We start from the raw sequence: 21839 nt of genomic DNA on the forward strand, positions 1-21839 counted from the left end.
TTGTAGAATCTTTCGGGCTCAAGTGCCGTGTTCTACTGGAGAAAGTTTTCCTTCCAGACATTTCGTTCCCAGCTGTGGAGAACATCCTCAGTGGCATCGCAGCCGGAGCAGGCGCTCTGACCTTCTTGGCTGCTGTGCATTGAGTGGGGCCAGGGCTGCTGAAGAGCTGCTATTTCTCCGCAGCTGAGAACGAAACGTCTGGAAGGAAAACTTTCTCCAGTAGAACACGGCACTTGAGCCCGAAAGATTCTACAAACCCTAATGATGTTACCAGCCGTGAAAACCTGAAATCTTTGATTACGTAGTATTTGTAAAAATGTGTATCCAGCAAGCGTAGATTGGCCATTAAACCAACCAAGAAAATTCTTGATGGGTCAGTGGCCAGGGAGGAATCCTTCTGCTGAGGCCTCCCCAGCCCAAAGAAGAGAAGTGGGCCAAAATCTCCATTGAGTCAAAATCACAGAAAAGAAGGTTGCCCAGTCAGACTCACCCTTCCCATCATAGGAGCAGCCCTGGTCTCACTGTAGCTGGTGGTTTGGCCATGCATGTCCTTGTGGTTGGGTGGGCATGTCTCCTTCCCCCTTTTGGGTGGTGGGGCAAGGGTGAGCTGGGGATGGGGCCCTTTTCCAGGACCATTTCCCCATTTCCCCTTCCCCAATCTACCTCGTTATTCAAATACTGACTTTCGCCTGGGTCAAAAACACCTGGAAGGGGTGATTTGGAGCAAAGAGTCTGGGGAAAGAATGGGTTAAGAAACTCACTCTCTGACTGGTTCTCTGCCTCAAAGCTGCTTCTTTTTTTCTTCCTTTCCCCACCCCAGCACTGGGGCTGCAATCGGTGCATTTGTAACTGGCTCCTTATAGAGGCTTGTGCAGATGTGACTTGGGACCCCCTGCCATGTATGCAGAATGCCTAATGAGAATAGTCTGTATTACATCTTGTGGACGTGGTTATGTGTGCCAGGAGCAAAAGTCAAGTCTGATAATGGTCTGAGGGCAATTGCCACAATGGTTTCTTTAGGACAGGGGTAGGGAACGTTTGTCCTGAGGGCCGTAATGGCCCTCAAGATCACTTGGTCTGGCCCTCTGGGATGGCTGGGCTGAGCTGAGCCATGTGGCAGCCTCCATGGGGCCATGCTGGCCAGCAAGGATCATGGAGCCCCACTGCACTGTGCAGCAGCCTCCCTGGGGCCTGGCTGGCTGGCAGGGATCATAGGGCCCAGCTGTGCTGCACAGCAGTCTCCATGGGGCCTGGCTAGCCAGCCAGGATCACTGCAGGGCCTGGAAAAGTCACTGTCACAGTTCAGGTAAGTTTTCCCTAATTTTTTTATTTCCCTTCCTATTTCTTCCTCCCATTTGTTTGTTTTCTGTAGTTCTCCTTTCTTCCCCCCTTTATGTCCCTTTTTCCCATTTCTATCCTCATTTCTTTCCCTTTCTTTCCCTTTCTTTATTTTCTTTTATTATCTTTTCTTTCCCCCCATTTCTTTCCCTTTCTTCCCATTTCTTCCCCACATTTCTTTATTTTCCTTTATTACCCTTTCTTCCCTCCATTTCATTTCAGTTTCTCCCATTTCTTTCTTTCCTTTTCTCTCCTTCCTTCCTTCCTCTCTTTCTGTGGAGCCTGGGTGGTGGGCATTGTGAAGGACTGCTGCTGGGATATGTGGGTGCCTTTAAAGGTCTGCTGGGAGCAGCTGCAGTTTTCACATGAAGGGAGGGAGGAAGGGGTGGCAGTGGTGGGGGGTGGGAGCCAGCTACCATCAGTTCAGTTTGCACTTGATTATCCCAGATGGTGTGGTCTAATATGCTAATGATTGTGTGACCTAATATGCTAATATTAGGAGATGTGGTCTAATATGCTAATAAGTTCCTGCTGGGGTTTTTCTACCAAAACCCCCTGGACCTAGTTATTTGCCTAGGGTGGTGGGACGGAGTGTGTGCGTGTGTGTGCACCAAATTAGGCTCCCCCTACATGACTTGAAACAGAAAAACAATTATTTGCATTAATTTTGCTGGCCTGACTCTTTCTCCCTTGGTGGAGCATTGTTTTTCAAGTTGATAATTTTGGATGGCCCATGAATGATGTTATAAATGTTCAAATGGCCCCTGGCAGAAAAAAATGTTCCCCACCCCTGCTTTAGGTAATGAATTTGCAAATGGCAGCTTTTGCTTATGAACATAACATGATGTTAGAAGCCACCGTTTTTATGTATCAAATACATGCTTCTAATGTAATAAGTCAATACCCCAAAATTTCACCCCAGGGATTTTGACTTGGTAAACTGGTCTTCTGAATGCTCTGATACTTGTATAAGTTTCCCATGGTGAAAGACTGAAGGATCCGGGACATTTTAGTCTAGAAAAAAGATGGCTAGCGGGGAGATATGATAGATGTTTATAAAATTATGCAGGGGTGGAAAAAGTGAATAGAGGGAGTTTTTTCTTCCATAATACTAGAAATCAAGGGCACCCCATAAAATTGTTGGCAAATAGATTTAGGGTAGACAAAAGAAGTACTACTTAACTCAAGTAGTTGTACCATGGAATTCACTGCCAGTGGAGGTAATGATGGACATAACGCTAGACAGTTCTGAAGGGGGGTTTGACAGATTCATGGAGAAGAGATTCATCAGTGGCCACCAGCCTAAGTGGCTGAAGAGAGGTTCCACATTCAGAGGCAGCAAACCTCTGAATTCCAGTGTCTGGAGGCAGCACTAGGTCACCCTAGGTCTCTATTATCCTGTTTGTTTGGCCTTGTAGAGGAACTGGTTGGTCAGTGTGTGAAATAATATGCTGAATTAGAGGGACCAGTGGTCTGATCCAGCAGGTTGTACTTAAGTGTACTGCCTGTTCCTGAATCAATACTAACAGGGAAATAGAAAGGTAGAAATAGAATGTTGGAAGTCCTTATACTGTATACTTGAAAGGGCCGCCCTGAGCCTGCCCTGGCGGGGAGGGCGGGATATAAATAAGAAGTATTATTATTATTATTATTAAACTGGCTTCAGCACATTAAATGCACAGAAACCTTTGGCGTAGCAAAAATGGAAACAACAAAGCTGAGTAATATTTGCATGTAACTCTTGAAGTATGTTAATTCAGTACTATTTACCAAATCTCTTGGCTGTTGCTTGCCTGTCAAGTCACGCAAGAATACACTAAACAGAATACCTGCTCTATCATTTTGACCTAATTGGACCTAACTACCCCTCAGGTTTATGGCCATGTAGTTAATGCAGATGTAATTGGTTCTCCACATGCAAACTGCTTTGCAGAAGTGATAAGCCTCCTTCTTACAACATTTATAGCATATTTTATTTGCTTCACTATTCCACTGTTTGAATCAACTGTGTGATGTGGTGGCTAAAAAGGCAAATGCAATTTGGGGCTGTATCAACAGAAGTAGAGTGTCCAGATCACGTGAAATGATAATATCGTTTTACTCTGCTCTGGTAAGACCTCACCTGGAGTATTGTGTTCAGTTTTGGGCACCACATTTTAAGAAGGATGCAGACAAGCTGGAATGGGTCTGGAGGAGGGGTGACCAAGATGGTGAGGGGTCTGGAGACCAAGTCCTATGAAGAAAGGTTGAAGGAGCTGGGCATGTTTAGCCTGGAGAGGAGGCGGCTGAGAGGCGATATGATCACCGTCTTCAAGTACTTGAAGGGCTGTTATCTAGAAGATGGTGTGGAATTGTTTTCTGTGGTCCCAGAAGATAGGATCAGAACCAATGGGTTGAAATTAAATCAAAAGAGTTTCCGGCTCAACATTAGGGAGAACTTCCTGACCTTTAGAGCGGTTCCTCAGTGAAACAGGTTTCCTTGAGAGGTGGTGGGCCCTCCTTCCTTGGAGGTTTTTAAACAAACAGAGGCTAGATGGCCATCTGACAGCGATGAAGATCCTGTGAATTTAGGGGGAGGTATTTGTGAGTTTCCTGCATTGCGCAGGAGGTTGGACTAGATGACCCTGGAGTTCCCTTCCAATTCTGTGTTCTATGATTCTATGATACCCCCCTGGAACTAAATCCAAACAGTGGTGACTTTATAAATTTAGCTTGTTATTCCTGTTTGCATCTGTTAAAACATCATCATTATGGTATATGCTAATTTGTTGTCCAACCTCTTCCTTATATGTATGGATTGGTAAATTATATTTCATTGTATCTCTGGAAGTGTTGGTGCACATGAAAGCTCACACCTTGAATAAAACTTTGATGGTCTTAAAGGTGTCACTGGACTCTATTCTATTACTCCTGGTGTAAAGAATGATTGGGCTTGCTTAACTTGGGGCAAATTTATGGCCTAGATCCAGCAATAATTTCCACTGCCAGAAGGAATTTCTGTCTGCAAAGTGTAATTTCTCACCTCCTTCCTCCTATACGGGATATTGTAAATAGATCCGTTGCAAAAAAGCGTTTTCCAACACCTCTTAAAGAGGCTGTGGTCCGCCCTTTTCTGAAAAAATCAATATTAGATCTGGCCGAATTGGCACATTACCGGCCAGTCTCGAATTTACTCTTTTGGGGTAAAATTATTGAGAGGGCAGTAGCGCTACAATTACAGAGCTTTCTGGATGACGCTTCTGTCCCAGACCCTCACAAGTCTGGCTTCCACCCAGGTCATGGGACGGAGACCGTGCTGGTCACCCTGGTGGATGACCTCCAGCGGCATCTAGATCAAGGCGACTTGGCGGTACTGATGTTGTTGGACCTATCGGTGGCGTTCAATACGGTCGACCATCGGTTGGTGACCCGCCATCTCGCCAACGCAGGGATTCAGGGGTTGGCCTAGCAATGGCTTTCCTCCTTCCTTGATGGTTGGGGACAAAGGGTGGCGATTGGGGGTGAACTGTCCCAGAGGCGCACACTTGACTGCGGGGTGCCTCAGGGGGCAGTGCTCTCCCCAATGTTGTTCATTGCCTGAAGTATGGGTTGGGTTGTCACCAGTACGCTGATGACACCCAGCTCTATCTACTGATGGGCAGCCGGCCTGACTGTGTCCCAGAAAATTTGGACCTGGCACTACAAGCCGTGGCTGGATGGCTTAGGCTGAGTAGATTGAAGCTCAATCCAACGAAGACAGAGGTCCTTTGCTTGAGTTGTGGCGGTCTGGGAAGGGAAATTCCCCTACCTGCATTTGACGGTGCGCCACTGGCAATGGCGCCCAAGGTCAAGAGCTTGGGGGTGCTACTGGAGCCTGCCTTGACAATGAAGGCCCAGATAGCAGCCACTGCTAAATCCGCATTTTTCCATCTTAGGTGGGCGAGGCAGTTGGTCCCCTTCCTGGAGCGTGGCGACCTGGCAACAGTGATCCATGCAACAGTCACCTTGAGGCTGGACTACTGTAATGCCCTCTACATGGGACTGCCCTTGTGCCGAACCCGGAAGCTGCAGCTAGTGCAGAACACGGCCGCTCGGCTGTTATTGGGGCTCCCCAAGTGAGAGCACATTCAGCCGGGACTGTGGGAACTGCACTGGCTGCCAGTAGTATACCGGATTCGTTCCAAGGTGCTAGTTATTACCTTTAAAGCCCTATATGGCCTAGGACCTGCCTACCTTAGGGACCGTCTCTCCCCACATATTTCCCAGGGAGTACTCAGATCGGGATCACAAAATCTATTAGTAATCCCTGGGCTGAAGGAGGCCCGATTGAAATCAACCAGAGACAGGGCCTTCTCGATTGTAGCCCCCTGTTGGTGGAACCAACTGCCAGATGAAGTGAGGGCCTTGCGGAACCTTGTGCAGTTCTGCAGGGCCTGCAAGACTGTCCACTTCCGGCTGGCATTCAATTGACTCGGCACCAGTATTTAAGAGAAGTGGAAGAAGGCCGTCGCCACCAGAATAGCACCAACTCAATATTCTGTTTTAACTGTTTTAATAATTGCATATCTGTTTTATTACTGAATGTGTAATTTTAATACTTATTAATTTAATTATTTGTGGGATAATTAGCCTGAGCCTGCTTTGGCGGGGAGGGCGGGATATAAATCAAATCAAATAAAAAAATAAATACTGCAGTTCCAAATGCCCTCCCAAGGACTACTTATGGGGAACCATGCAGGGGAGTCAAGTCTGCAGTGAGAGGGGGGGAAATTGGTAACAACCTCCACCCCCCTGAAATCCAAACCTGGATTCAGCCATAGATTGTCATATTTGCAAAGTGACAGTTACCCAGATTTTTTAAAAATAGTTTGTGTAATTCACATGTGCCATGTTGGTGATTAACACTGGACCTTGTCTGTTTTTTAAAAAAGATTTCTGCCCTTAGTCTACCTCTTCCACCCAAAAAGTTGATTGGAAATATGGATCGTGAATTCATAGCTGAAAGGCAGAAAGGACTCCAGAATTATCTCAATGTGATTACTTCCAACCATATACTGTCCAACTGTGAACTGGTGAAGAAATTTTTGGATCCAAACAACTACTCTGTAAACTACGTTGGTAAGTAAAAACTTTGAAATTCCTTTATTGTCCTTGAAGATAAAACACTGTGGAAGGGTACAAGTGGAGTGGATGGAGAGACCTTTATCCTTGACCTTGAAACGGAGGAACAGCTTGGCTTTATTACAGACCACATCTCATTACTGTGAGAAGGAATTCTAAAGAGAGGAGTTCAAATGCTTAAATGACTTCTGACTTAAATCTGTGCATTCTCTGCCAAAGAGGTAGGGACAAAAGGGTTGAGAGTGGCTGAAATTATAGTCTGCACTGTCCAGTATCCAGTTACTTACTTTGCACTGAAATAGGCAAAAATGGGTTCAGAGCTGTAGCTACAGAGGGTGTGGGGTTTAAGGCTGGCTGGCTATTGTGTGGAGGTATATAACAACATTGACTGTCAGCTGCTTCTAAGTGTGGAAGAGTGGTAAATCGGAAATGCTACATGATTCAGTCTATAATAACTTAGGTACATGAAAATGATGATGCATTTAAAGCAGAATTCGAAACACAACATAGAAGACCTCTGGTGGAGACCCTGGAGAGCTGAGGTCAGTCTGTATAAACAGTACTGACCTTGAATTATGATTATCTGATTCCGTGTAAGGCCACTTCTTGTGTGCTCGCATACGTCCAGTGTCAATTTGGTGTAGTGGTTAAGTGCACGGACTCTTATTTGGGAGAACTGGGTTTGATTCCCCACTCTTCCACTTGCAGCTGCTGGAAAGGCCTTGGGTTAGCCATAGCTCTGGCAGAGGTTGTCCTTGAAAGGGCAGCTACTGTGAGAGTCCTCTCAGCCCCTCCCACCTCACAGGGTTTCTGTTGTGGGAGGTGGAGATAGGTAAAGGAGATTGTAACCACTCTGAGATTGACTATAGGACAGGATATAAATCCAATATCATCATCATAATCATACATTATGTTGATTTTAGTGAAAGTCAAAATTATAACAATAAAACCATTGACCTTGTAACCAGGAGGTGTACTTTGGTCTCTTTTCCTGTTGAGAGAGGCTAAGACTGCCCGAGCAGGGTTGGTCCTGGTTGGTATATGGTTGAAAGATCTTCAAAGAAATCCAGGGTCTCTACACTTAGCCAGGTCAAGTCAAGTCAGCCTTTATTGGCATAAAAATAGCAGTACAAAATTAATATAGTGTAAAACAGGATAAAAGCACAACTTTCATGTACACTTGTATGAACAGAAATTATTACTGTGATATCCTCTGGCGCAACTTTAGAGCAGAGTAGAGAAACTTGGCTGACCTCTCAGTAACATTGATAGAAAAAATCGTGTCTATGGACCTTAAGTGCATCAGAGCAGTCAACCATACTGACTAAAACAGGGTATAAATACATAAAATATAGATCTGTATATAGATGGCAGTGCAGGAGAACATGAGTAATCGACTCTACACATTTTTGTTTACAAGGGCAATACCTAGCTGAATAGGCTATTTTATTGAATCTGCCACTCACTAGGGCTTAGCATTGCACCTAGTGAGAGAAAGCACTCTGCGTTGCTGTGGCACCTGCAAAGACGATAGGTAGGAAGCCATCTTCCCTGTGCTGAGAGGGATCTCAAAGTTCAAAGGGGAGCAGATTTTGTTAGCCAGACTATTTAACTTCTGGCACTCAGTGTCTAACATCCTGTTTTTGATCTGTTGGAATGCAGCAGTAAATGTAAGCATGGACAGTGATTCTATAGACAGGCCCGTCACTTTAATTTTATTCTCTATGTATGCTGACCAATTTGACACATTGAACTCAGCGAGCATTTGATATATAAAGCTCCCAGGTTCAAAACTATAATGTAGGCATAGCCAGAATTTGAATGTCATAAGCCATGCACTGGTTTCCATTAAGGACTGTCCAGTTTCTAAGCAGATGACTGCATATGAAACGCATTTTGGCATGCCCAAAATTTTTCTCAGGAATTTGGATTGGGCACATTCAATAGCACAGTCAAAGGACCTAATCCAGATTGGAATGCCATACAATAATTGTGTGGTCACTTTGGCCTTAAAAATTCTTATAGCTGGCACAAATTGGTTGCCTCTATTATAGAAAAAGTGTGTTATAGCTGAAGCACTGGTGTTAGCCAGGTAATGGCAAACCACTTCTGAATGTCTCTTGCCTTGAAAACCTAATGGGGTCTCCATAAGCTAGCTGTGACTTGATGGTACTTGTAGTGTATCCAGAAATGTCATGCGACCCGACGGGGGGGGCAACTGGGCAGTCCCAGGAGCCCCAGCGCCGGGAGCCTGTCCCCGCCTATCTACAGCTGTGGCGGGAAGTTTAAAGGGGCTGGATTGGCCCGACCAACCCAGTAGGCAGTACCCGGGATTGTATATAAGCGGGACCCGGCCCGCGTGCTCCCTCTCTTGCAACGTGCTCCTAATAAACCATGTTGCCCTACTCTCGTCTCCGCCTCGAGTACGTTACACTGGCGACGAAGGTGGGATTCTAGCCTCAGCGGCTACGACGGAGATCTGGGCAACAAGCGACCGCCGCCGCCATCATGGCCAACCAAGGCGGGATCACCGGCTACCTCGAGCCCTTCGACCCGACCAACCCAGAGGGATGGGAGTCCTACGCGGAGCGGGTCGAGTTCTACCTCCGGGCCAACAAGATCACTGACGCCGGAGCAAAGAGGGACGTTCTCATGAGCGTCTGCGGGCCTGCCACGTTTGAGATCGCCAAGGGTCTCTCGGCACCCGCCCGTCTGACAGAGAAATCCTACGACGAGATCATCCGACTCCTCACGGGACACTTCTCACCACAGCCGTCGCGGGTGGCTCGCAGGTTCCTGTTCCACAAACGGGACCAGATCGCGGGCGAGTCCGCCGCGGACTACCTGGCGGCCCTCCGCAAACTCGCCGGGAACTGCAACCTTCCCCAACTGGAGGAAGCCCTGGCGGACAGATTCACGTGGGGCCTCCGCGACGAGAGGCTCCAGCAGAAGCTCTTCGCCAAAGAAGAGCTCACTCTCCAGGCCGCCTTCAGCGAAGCGGTGGCATGGGAACGAACCGCACGAACGTTTCCCCGGGCCAAGATGGAGGCTGCCCACCACGGAGAGCTGGACCACGACGGCCCCGAGGAGGAGGAAGCCCATCAGCTACACCGCCCAGCCGGGCCACCCAACAGAGCGACCCAACGCCCCCGAGCGACCGACCGACCACCAGCGTCGGAGAGAGCCCCGGCCACCAAGTGCGCCAGCTGCGGCGGCCCCCACGAGCGGAGAGACTGCCAATACCGGACCTGGGACTGCAGGAGCTGCGGAAAGACCGGCCACATTGCCAGGGCTTGCCGAGCCAAGCCCAACCGCAGGAAGCCGACCACGTACCACGAGTCCGCGGAGTCCCACGCGGTAGACTCCACGTCCCTACAGGTACTGAACTTGCCCCACGATTCCCCCGATAAAATCAAAGTGGCGGTCCTTATAGAGGGGAACCCCTGCCAAATGGAGGTGGACTCAGGGTCCTCCATTTCCCTTATTGCGGAAGAAACCCTAAGAGAACTGTGTCCCCGCCAGCGGCTGCAACTTCGGCCGGCAGACTTCATACTCCGGGACTTCCAGAAGAACCCGGTGCAAATTGCGGGGTGGGCGCGGGTACAAGTCGAGCGGGGGTCCTTCCACGGCCCGCTGGACATCCTGGTGGTTAAGCGCCAGCTGGCCACCCTGCTAGGTCTGGCCTGGTTCAAACCCTTGGGAATCCGAGTGGAGGGGGTGGGCCAGACCATCACGCCCCGGGGGTTCGGGGAGATTTGCAAGGAATTCCCCGAGGTATTCGATGGGTCCCTAGGGAGCTACCGGGGGCCGCCCATCTCCTTGCCCCTAGATCCCGCGGTCAGACCGATTCGGCTCAAGGCCAGGAGGGTTCCATTCGCCTTGAAACCTAAGATTGAGGCAGAGTTAGACCGCCTCACGGCACAAGGCGTCCTCGAGCCGGTGGACTACGCCACCTGGGAAACCCCCATAGTTACCCCCATCAAGCCGAACGGGGAGGTGCGGATCTGTGCCGATTATAAATGCACCATAAACAAGGCACTACAGGACAACCCCTACCCAGTGCCGGTGGTGAGCCATGTCCTGGCCGCCCTAGCGGGGGCTAGGATATTTGGGAAGCTAGACCTGGCCCAGGCCTACCAGCAGCTCCCAGTAGACAATAAGACGGCGGAGGCCCAAACGATCGTGACCCACAGGGGGGCTTTCCGGGTAAAGAGACTTCAGTTCGGGGTTAGCGTCGCTCCGGGGATTTTCCAGAGCCTAATGGACGCTCTCCTTAAAGGGATCCCAGGAGTCCAGCCGTTTTTCGACGACGTTTTAGTCGCCGCCCCGGACCCCGATGAATTCGGCAACCGCCTTCGAGAGGTGCTCCGCCGGTTCCAGGCAGCGGGGCTCAAGGTCAAGAGAGAGAAATGCTTGCTGGGGGTTCCACGGGTGGAGTTTCTGGGGTTCGCCGTCGACGCAGCAGGCATCCACCCCACGGAAGAAAAGACCCGAGCCATAGTGCAAGCTCCGGCTCCCACTTGTAAAGCGGAGCTCCAAAGCTTCTTGGGGGTGCTCAACTTTTACCACTCCTTCCTCCCCCACAAGGCAGCCTTGGCGGAACCCCTTCACCGGCTGCTGGACAAAAAAGCCCCTTGGGTTTGGGGCAAGCGACAGGCCGCGGCGTTTCAGGCGGTCAAGGACGTCCTGGTGTCCAATGCGGTGCTCCACCATTTTGACGAGGCCCTCCCCGTCATCCTGGCCTGCGATGCATCGCCATATGGGGTGGGAGCAGTCCTGGGGCACCAGCTCCCGGACGGGAGGGAGGTACCGGTCGCATATTACTCCCGCACACTCACTTCAGCCGAGCGCAACTACGCGCAAATAGATAAAGAGGCCCTGGCAATCGTGGCAGGGGTCCGGAAGTTCCATGAGTATCTATATGGGAGAAGGTTCACCATTGCCACGGACCACAAGCCCCTCTTAGGTCTACTGGCCCCAGACCGACAAACCCCCCAAATACTCTCACAGCGCGTGTTGAGGTGGAACCAATTCCTCAACTCATACACGTACACACTGGTTCATAGGGCCGGCAAGGCTATGGGACACGCGGATGCGCTTAGCCGTTTGCCGCTGCCGGAGACGGGTCCGGACCCCGCACCCGCACACCAGGTCATGATGATAGAGAGCCTCCCTGAGCCGCCCCTCCACGCAGCGGAGGTGGCCAAGGCCACCCAGAAACACAGGACACTGGCACGGGTGCTCGACTGGGTGGTGAGGGGGTGGCCAGAGGGAAACATGGGGGAAGAATTCAAGCCTTACAAGGCGAGGAGGGAGGAATTAGCCGCACACAAGGGCTGCATACTTTGGGGCAGTAGGGTAGTGATTCCACCCCCGCTCCAAAAGCGTGTTCTAGAATCCCTACACGAGACTCATCCCGGCATAGTGCGGATGAAGGCTCTGGCCAGGAGCTACGTCTGGTGGCCGGGAATGGACGGGGAGATCGAGGGCTGGGTCCGCGGGTGCCAGACCTGCCAGGAATCACGGCCCGAGCCGCCCAGCGCCCCCGTCACTAGGTGGGAGTCCACCCGGAAACCATGGTCGAGGCTCCATATCGACTTTGCGGGCCCATTCCAGGGGCAGACCTTCATCATAATGGTGGACTCCTACACCAAATGGCTGGAGGTCATCCCCGTAGGGTCCACCTCGTCCACAGCCGCGATCAGAGCTCTGCGCAGGGTCCTATGCACACATGGCATCCCGGACACCATAGTCTCTGATAACGGGGCCGCCTTCACCTCAGCCGACTTCCAGGCGTTCCTGCAAAGATATCTGATCAGGCACATAAGGTCGGCTCCCTTCCATCCGGCCACCAACGGCCAGGCGGAGCGGATGGTCCGCACAACAAAGGAGGCCCTCGGCCGGATTGTACAGGGGGACTGGGACCACAGGCTGGCCGCGTTCCTCTTCGATAATCGGATCACCCCTAACCCGGTCACAGGAGTCAGCCCGGCTGAGCTCCTCATGGGACGCAAACTCATAACCCGGCTGGACCGGCTGCATCCCGACCGAGCTTCAGACACCCGCGGGAGCCCCGAAGTCCGAGACGCCGCCCGGGGCTTCTTCGCGGGCGACCCAGTTTTCGCCAGAAACTATGCTAGGGGCCCCGATTGGGTGGCGGGGCGGGTACTGAGGGTAACCGGGTCCCGCCCCTACGACATATCAACGGAGGGGGGCCAGGTACTACGGCGGCACATTGACCAGTTGAGGCGCCGCACCCTTCCGGAGGCCCCCACAGACACGGACGAGGCTATATCCAGCGAGGAGCCTAACGGTGACCGCCTAGAGGACGCGATCCCAACATCCGTGATGCGGGCGCCGGAGGGACCGGAACCGACTGAGCCCGAGGGATCCGCTGAACCGGACGGGCCGCCCCCGTCCACCCCAGGACCTACCGAGGCACCATCCTCGGCGGTCGTGCCGCCGACACCGGGACCCCCCCGACGGTCCACTCGGGAGCGCCGCCCCCCCGCATACTTACAGGACTTTGTACATTAACCAGGGGGGGAGGGGTGTAGTGTATCCAGAAATGTCATGCGACCCGACGGGGGGGGCAACTGGGCAGTCCCAGGAGCCCCAGCGCCGGGAGCCTGTCCCCGCCTATCTACAGCTGTGGCGGGAAGTTTAAAGGGGCTGGATTGGCCCGACCAACCCAGTAGGCAGTACCCGGGATTGTATATAAGCGGGACCCGGCCCGCGTGCTCCCTCTCTTGCAACGTGCTCCTAATAAACCATGTTGCCCTACTCTCGTCTCCGCCTCGAGTACGTTACAGTACTTTCCACTAGCAAGATTGCACAGAGTGTCTGCTGTGCTTATTCAACCAAGTGCTAATTATTTAGCCCCACTCAGTTGTCACATTTCTGGCTCTCCTGCTTTGCATACTGGGAGAATGCACTGTGTGTGGCTTCTGATTGCATGTACTAAAGGTGCAATATGTGTACGTTGCCTTTTTCAGACAAAATGGTAATCATATGTATTGAGGCAATCATGCATGGCACACTCTTGGTATTCGTGGTACAAAGGCTGGAAATATAACAGTTGAAAGGGGCTAGTGCTGCCCATGGATCTCAAGATTCAGAGTCACAGGCTTCATTGTTGCCACGGATTGGCCCAGGGATTGTTTATGACATCACATGAACTGCACCAATGGTAGTCAAGGACTGCAAATCCTTGGTCCTGCATGTGTCTCAAGTGCCTGGAAGTATAGGACCAGGCAGCTGAATCACATGCAGGAGTAACACAGGCTCACTGCCTCGTTGAAGTAAACCAACTAATTGCATTAAAAAGGATAAGAAGAAGCAGAGAGGACTAAGTGCCAGTTTGGAAAATGCATTGGTCCTCTATGTAATGGAGAGCAGGAGTCAGGAGCACAGCTTAGCTCCCTTCCTCTGATGTCAGGGAGCTTTTGTGTATTGCTGTGTCATCCAGTTTGTCAATAGAAACCAATAGGTATCTGTGACAGATTACTAAGCACAACTTCATGAAGAAATACTTTGTACTCGAACTAATATTCTGTATTTAAACTTATAACACAGTGTTATAAGTTTGGTGTAGTGGTTAAGTGCGTGGACTCTTATCTGTGGGAGAACTGGGTTTGATTCCGCACTCCTCCACTTGCACCTGCTGGAATGTCCTTGGGTCAGCCATAGCTCTGGCAGAGGTTGTCCTTGAAAGGGCAGCTGCTGTGAGAGCCCTCTCAGCCCCACCCACCTCACAGGGTGTCTGTTGTGGGGGGAGAAGATATAGGAGATTGTAAGCTGCTCTGAGTTCCTGATTCAGAGAAAAGGGCGAGGTATAAATCTGCAATTCTTTTTCAATTCTTCTTTTGTAAACTCACTAAAGATGAACAATGCAGTGCTGATGTGAAGTTCTTCAACGTGTTCTTGTAGCAAAATATACATTCACAAAGAACAATGAGTTCAAAAGTCACAAAGTTCAAGAATCAAAAAAATATATAGATGGTCCAAAGTCCCTGACTTGGGATAAAGACTCTTAACATAGAACCAATGTCTTCTCAATTCAGTGTTGCTAAAGGCCTGCAAATCCCTCGTAGGGTGTAAATGCCTCACAGTAGACAGTTGGTACCAGGCATCTTAACTCCAAAGACCATCTCTATTAAATTAACCGGTTTTAATTTCCACTGTAATGGTTCTCAGTGTAGCCTTTATACTAAAGCAAATGTCTAACTGCTACTGTGTGGAACAAAATTAAATGGAGAAGCACATGATCCTGGTTCTGGCATCATAACACAGTGCTAACAAATGCTGCTGACACATTTATAAAGCTGAAGAGAACTCAAAATTCAGAGACTTTAGTTGGCTCTGAACACAGCAGAGACTGCAGTGGGATGCAGGAACTGCCAGCAGTAGTTGTTCTTCAGTAAATTTAACTTCTCTTCCATTGAGGCAGTTTTGTGGAGGAATTCTGTTTTGCTCAATCAAGTGAAGTATTCTTATATCATGAGTCCCATTTCCTGAGAGATTATACCTCATTTCACTCCCACCTTCTGTGGGAGCTTATAAGCTCCAGGCACCTATAGCTTCTTGAATTTCTCAGTTAATTAGACAGGCTCTCTCAGCCCCCTCCCCTCACTCTTCTTATCTGAGAGAATATTAAAGCCTAAAGAGAGCCCTTCTGTGTCTTTGAAATCTAACATAATGAGCTGGAAAGTTGTATTAGACCCGCCAGCAACTGGAAATCAGCTGCTGTTTCCCTTGTTAAGCTGATGTGTTTAAATATTTTGTGGTTCAAGGTCTTATCTCCTACAGTGTGCCTGCTTTCATCCTTGGAGATGAAACACCTGAACGCAGCGGGATGACATGAGAAAAGAATGTTGTGGCCAGTGTTTGAATTTCCTGGCTTCTCTCTGCCTACTGTGAGGCAACTTTCAAAGTTGATTCAAGAATAGTTCTCCCCCCCCCCCAAAAAAAAATAAAGCATACTTTAGGCACACAGCCAGTTTTCATGTGTTTGTGCACATGTTAAAGGAAAGTTAATAAGCAGAAGCTAGCAGTTGGTAGTAATAATAATAATAATCAGGCAACCAACAAAGGGAAAATCCTTGGTGAGGGTGATTTGATTGCAAAACTACAGCACACTTGGTTCTTATTGCAATGGGTTAAAATGTATTCATTTACTTCATTTATACCTTGCCTTTCTCTCTAATGGGGGATCCAAAGGGGCTTGCATAATTTTCCTTGCCTCCATTCAGTTCTCGTAACAGCCATGTGAGATAGGAGAGGTTAAGAGTGTGACAGACCACAGGTTACCTAGCAAGCTTGCATGGCAGAGTGATGATTCGAACCTAGGTCTCCCAGATCCTTCTCTGACACTCTTAACTGCTACAGCACTGGACAATCCCCTGTATGCTACAGGTGTATGGAGGCCTTTGTCCTATAATTGTCCCTCAGCCACTGCTGCAGACATCTTGACCAATGGTCATCAGGTGAACTCACCAGGGCTGTGAAGTTGGCATGGCTCTTTTGTTTACTGGTGGGGAAAAGGAGGTCGCTTTTTCCCAAGGTGCTTCTTCAATAGTACATCAGAGTTCATCTTATATGTTTGGTCTCTTGTCATATACGTGCTTTGTTCTATAGTGGCAAACCTCATTTTGTTCTTGTGATTCATATTACTATTCTTTTCAGGCAGTACTTTATAATATCCTATGTTTCACTGGATTGGAAAAAAATCTCTTGTCATTTTACATATGAAGTGTAATTATTAATGGTTGTTAACTAACAAATGTTCCCTGAAATTTTCTCTTATAGAAATTGCCTTACAGCATGTTTCAATGTTCTTTCGGTCGGAGCCAAAGTGGGAAGTAGTAGAGCCATTAAAGGATATAGGTAAGAGCTTTACTTGTTTTTATATCTGGGAGGGTGTGCCATAAACCACAGAAGCATGATTTATGCCACACTTTATCAATGAAACAAATATTTAGATTTGGTAATAAGAAAAAAAATCCCTTCTTTAATTATTTGGGAAAAATATTGATCATCCAGCTCTGAAGTAACAGCTCTTCAGGACCTTTTCTAGATTTCTAGCTTGCAGTGTTTGTAAGTGGAAATGTCAAGGGTTGAACTTTGGCTCTTTTTAAAAAAAAAATTAAAATTCTTTGGCTCTTCTAACTTTGGCATACCCATGAATGTGCTGTGACCAGAGTCTGTGTGGCATACTAGTCTTGAGTGTCAGACTAGGTCTTGGTAGACCCACTCAGTTTCAAATCTCCACCCAACTATGAAGCTTGCTAGGTGATTTTCGGCCAGTCATACATCCTCAGCCTAACCTACCTCACAGGGTTGTTCTGAGGATAAAATGGAGGAGGGGAGAAACTAACATATACTACACTCCTTGGGAAAATGAGGGAATAGAAGCTAGTGTGATTAGAGTGGCAGAGTGTGACCAGAGATATCTGGGTTCAAATCGCTGCTTTGCCAACTTGGCTACCGTGGACCTAACCTATATCACAGGGTTGTTATGAGGATAGAATGGAAGAAAGGAGAATCATGTACACCAACCAGAACTCCTTGGAAGAAGGGTGGAATGAAAATGTAATAGAAAATGATGTTTTAATTTATAATAGAAGTATCAAAATCTTAACTTTAAGGAAGGTTTGCCTGTGGAGGAGGAAAAAAAATCCCCTTCTTGTTCATTTGAGGAAGCAGAGTGATGAAACAATGTCCAAACAAACAACTGAACTGAATTGCATTGAAATGAAATGGCAGGTTGCTGCAGGGGAATGTGGATCAGGTAGCACACCCTTAGTGGCCTAATTGTTTGAGTCTGGTCTGTGTAGAAAATGAAAACTTCTGCATGGTTTCTTGAGTGGTACAATGCAAACTCTTGGGCTGTTTGTCACCTTTCTAGGTTGGAGAATACGTAAGAAATATTTCTTAATGAAGATTAAGAATCAACCAAAGGAGCGGCTAGCATTGAGCTGGGTAAGTTTCTTTTCTTTAAGGATGAGTTTTTCAAAACTGTCTCATGGTTTAGCAATATTTTCTTGTGTGTGTGTTGGTGCCTAGCTATGTATCCACAGTCACTTTTGGTAAGCTCTGCCCATTATTCTGAGGTGATGCTGTGTGCATTTCCTGCCATAAACTGTTAGCTGCCCTCAGTCTGTTCTTCTCTATCTCATGGGACACCCAATGGGATGTATCCTACCAGCATTCTGCTGATGGAAGGGGAGGAGAGGTGATCTTGGATGTTTTTTCTCTTTGCTGTAGGCTCCACCCCCCAAACTTCCATGGTTTTGTCTGGGCTGATTCTGGTCCCTGGCTGTGCCTTTTCAGACAAGATAGGACTTTTGTGACAGGAGGCTGCTGGAAGAAGGGGAAGGTGGGAAAAAGATTAGCATCTGCATTCAGAACATCTTTAGGACATAACCAGTGCATAAATAGCACAGCCTGTGGATCCCTAAGCACTGTTGAACTGGAAATCACAGGTGTTATGTCTCTTCTGCTTAAGGAGAGGGAATGGTAAAGATAACAAGTGTTGGAGGAAGGCTTTGGGATGTATGACAGAGATGTTCTGTGCCCCTCAGAAGTTGATTTATGGTCACTTCGGCAATTTACCCCCTCAAATCAACTTCATAACTTGTCTTTTCAGACTGATCTTGGCCCTGACAAATATCTTTCAGACAAAGATCTTCAGTGTGCTGTGAAATTTCTTTCTTCATGTTCTGTGAGTATTTTGTTACACTAATCGTCCCCCAACACCAATACCATTTCACAAGCACCAAATTAGAGCACATAAAAGCTTCTTTTCAGATTATGCTCTTTTGATTATGCTGATTGGCTCTCAGGCATTCATGTGCTTGGCTCAAATAAATGTAAACTTAGTGAGGTTATTGAAGGGCTGCCTTACAGCAGTACACCTTGTTTTCAAAAAGAGCATTTTGTGGAAGGTTTTTAAAACATTAGTCCATCATGTGGCTCTCTAGGCATTGCACAACACTGCAGTCTTACTTTTCTCCTTCCTCCCCAATTGACATGTCTAAAGTTTCATCCCAGACTTTTAATGATCTAGTGGAGACTGAAAGATGTGTGTGAGGTTGGACCTATAAGAACCACAGGAGAGGAGAGCTGTGATGTAGATTATGTGGTGTGTAAGTTTCATTGGAAGCCGTGAAGGCAGTATCCTTGGGAGCCAGCATGATGTAGTGATTAAGAGTGGCAGACTCTAATCCAGAGAACCAGGTTTGATTCCCCACTCCTCCACATGAAGCTGAGTAACTTTGAGCCAGTCACACTTCTCTCAGAACTCTCTCAGCTGCACCTCCAAAGGTGACTGTTGTGAGGAGTGGAATGGAAGGTGATCATGAGCCACTTTGGGACTCCTTAGGGTAGAAGAAAGTGAGGGTATAAAAACGAACTCTTATTCTTCTGTTTGTGTACAATGTAATGTGTGCTTTTAAAAATAAGTATAAATAGTGACATTCCAAACTTGCCATACTTGAATGACTTTTAATTTTCAATATTTAAACAAAAAGTAAAGATGTCCACTGGGGATTGATCATCCTTGAACTATGAGCAAGCAGCCGTACACAAATATAAACAGAAAGCAGTATTTTCTCTTTCCAACTAGTTTGGATACTGTAAGCTTCCCCATGTGACTGGTTTGTCCTCATGTGGCAGTATTTTTGCTATGGTTTTTTGTCATGTGGCATCTGCTCTTATGAAGAAGTCTGTGTTTGGTTTATTGTCCCATAAATGATCAGCAGACCTGAAAAACAACATGTTGCTCAGTGTTGTACAGGAGCCAAATGTGTCGTAGCAGAACTATTATCTCCTTTATCCCTTTAACAAGATAAATTGTAATTCCCGTAATTACAGTAATTGAAGGGAATATGCTGCTTGATTGATTCAGTCTCAAATGGCTTTCTAGATTAAGTGAGAAGGCAAATAAATCATACTGCTAATGAAGAGAGACAGTAGTTTAAAGTCCTCATGCTAGGCTGATAGTTTATAATCCTGATAAATCAGGCTTCTGAATAAAAATGACGATGCCTTAGTCCAGTTATTTTGCAATATCAGCTGTTTAGAATCATTTGGGGCAGTTGACTGTTCTTGTGCAAACTCTATCCCTAATCCTCTACAGTTCACATAGCATCACTTGCTCTTGAAGTGCATAAAGTGTGCTGCTGTTTGCACTCCAAAGAATGCTCCAGATGGTCATGCATGCTTCTCATTTGTCATATTTGGAACTGCTGTGGGGAGTGGGCAGTTCAGTTTTTGTGCTGATGCCTAGCTTGTCTTATCTAATGCTGCTCAGCTTCACTTTATTATAGGTGTCTGTAACATCCCCAGAGGTACAGTAGAGCTAGCATTATGCATGCCTTTGTGCTGACTTGATTCTGAATTTTATGACTTTTTTAGTAGATGTAGTGCTTTACAATACAACTCAATTCTTTTTTTCAAAATAGCTTTCACTCTCCTTTTTGCATTACATTAAAAGCAATGTGTTTTGACAAATTAATTATAAACCTCTGAACAATTATAAGAATACCAAATAGCTCAGAAGCATTCTCCCGGAATAAAACTTAAGATTTATTTAGTAAATCATACTTTCAGGCATACAAAAAGAAAGTTACATTTTGTCTGGAACATCTGGTGTATGTTCATCACACTGTAGCTTATAACAATCCTTTGTGGTTGATTTGACCCACTCCAAACTGCCATTTATTTGTTGCATCTGAGGCTGAAACAAGATGTTTTGAGAGCCATGTCATTCCCTTCCAAAGGAGAATCCTGGCATCCACTCTTTTCTCCTGAAATGTCTTGTAATCCAGAATGAGTTGTTTGATTTTTCTACTTATGGTAATTGGCTTTCCACATGCAGTGGTAGGAAAACATGGGAGATGGGCAGCAATATCCCCTCATGCATGGGGTAGGAGGAATAGGAGGCGAGATTCAGAGCAGCTATTTGTAATAGCAACCATGTGACTTCATCCCAGCTTTGGGCTGAATACAAAATCTGGGTCCTCAGTGCATGTCCAAAATACTAGCTACCTTGTGATGGACAGGCTAGGTAGGTTCTAAGAACATAAGAGAAGCCATGTTAGATCAGGCCAATGGCCCATCCAGTCCAACATTCTGTGTCACACAGCGGCCAAATATATATATATATATATATATATATATATATATATATATATATATATATATATATACACACACACACATATATACACACACACACACACACACATACACACTGTGGCTAATAGCCACTGATGGACCTCTGCTCCATATTTTTATCTAACCCCCTCTTGAAGGTGGCCATGCTTGTGGCCGCCACCACCTCCTGTGGCAGTGAATTCCACATGTTAATCACCCTTTGGGTGAAGAAGTACTTCCTTTTATCCGTTTTAACCTGTCTGCTCAGCAATTTCATCGAATGCCCACGAGTTCTCGTATTGTGAGAAAGGGAGAAAAGTTCTGTCTTTCTCCAAGAGCAACCAGTGAGAGCTGATGGAATGTTAAGAGCAGGAGACTTGAAAACAGCAGTTCAAAAATAACAGTTTGGGGTTAGCAGCAGAGAGGGAAGCTGACAGCTTAAGGTCAGAGTAGAAAAGGGTTTTTCTGACTGAGTGGAACTGTATAGAAGAGCTGCTTGGAACTGGCTGAAAATAGTAAATGTGTAACTGAAAGATCCCCGTTGTAGGTTTAGGACTTCAGTGCAAAAATTCAATGGACGTGAAACATTATTTCTTGGAGTTTACTTTCCTCAGTGTTCTGTTCTTATAAATAAAAGCTTTTTGGTTTTGATTAACAGTGCTGGCTGTGTGTCTAAGGGGAAAATTTAATATCTTAGTCTACATGCATATATTCTAGGATATTAATGAAGGGTGGCAGCGAGTGATAGGAACAGTTTGAGCCAACTCCAATAGCTCTGTGTAAGTGAGGGCTGATTATAAAAGGAGCTGGATTGCCTTGTCTGTGGATGTCTCTGGGAGTGAGAGGACCTGAGGTGTGAGATAGTCACAGCTCTCTGTAGATTTTAAAAGAGACAAGAAGGGTGGGAAGTGTGATGTCCCGGCCTGCTTACAGCCCATAACCTGAATAAGAGAGGTTGTAGAGGGTGGTGGCCAAGGGAGATCTGCAGGGGAACCTAATAATCAGTAGTGTTTCAAGCCTGTGCAGGTTTAGAAAAATCTCTTGAAGCCTTTGGTGTAGTAGCAAAATAAATTATTAAATTTGGAGTATTTAGGGAGGATGTGGGAAATAGGCAGCAGCTAGTTGTGATTTTTGTTAATGACCCCGATTGGAAAAAAAGTACAATGTGATTTGAAGTGGAAGTTAAAGCGTAAAATGTTACCTGTTTCAACAGGCATCCTTCCTGGGATGGAAAGTTCACATTT

The 21839-nt window shown here is 47.1% G+C and overlaps 1 protein-coding gene across 8 annotated transcripts in view; it reads left to right on the top strand.

The window, feature by feature from the left end:
- PXK (PX domain containing serine/threonine kinase like) overlaps positions 1 to 21839 on the top strand; it is a 69702-nt gene that overhangs the window by 23927 nt on the left and 23936 nt on the right. For all 8 annotated transcript variants that reach the window (XM_060239402.1, XM_060239403.1, XM_060239404.1 and 5 more), the window contains exons 4-7: positions 6249 to 6435; positions 16246 to 16323; positions 17345 to 17418; positions 18086 to 18160. In XM_060239402.1, the coding sequence (XP_060095385.1) occupies positions 6249 to 6435; positions 16246 to 16323; positions 17345 to 17418; positions 18086 to 18160 (414 nt within the window). The remainder of the gene's footprint in view (positions 1 to 6248; positions 6436 to 16245; positions 16324 to 17344; positions 17419 to 18085; positions 18161 to 21839) is intronic.

This window comes from Heteronotia binoei, chromosome 5, assembly GCF_032191835.1.
Source record: "Heteronotia binoei isolate CCM8104 ecotype False Entrance Well chromosome 5, APGP_CSIRO_Hbin_v1, whole genome shotgun sequence".
NCBI lineage: Eukaryota > Metazoa > Chordata > Lepidosauria > Squamata > Gekkonidae > Heteronotia > Heteronotia binoei.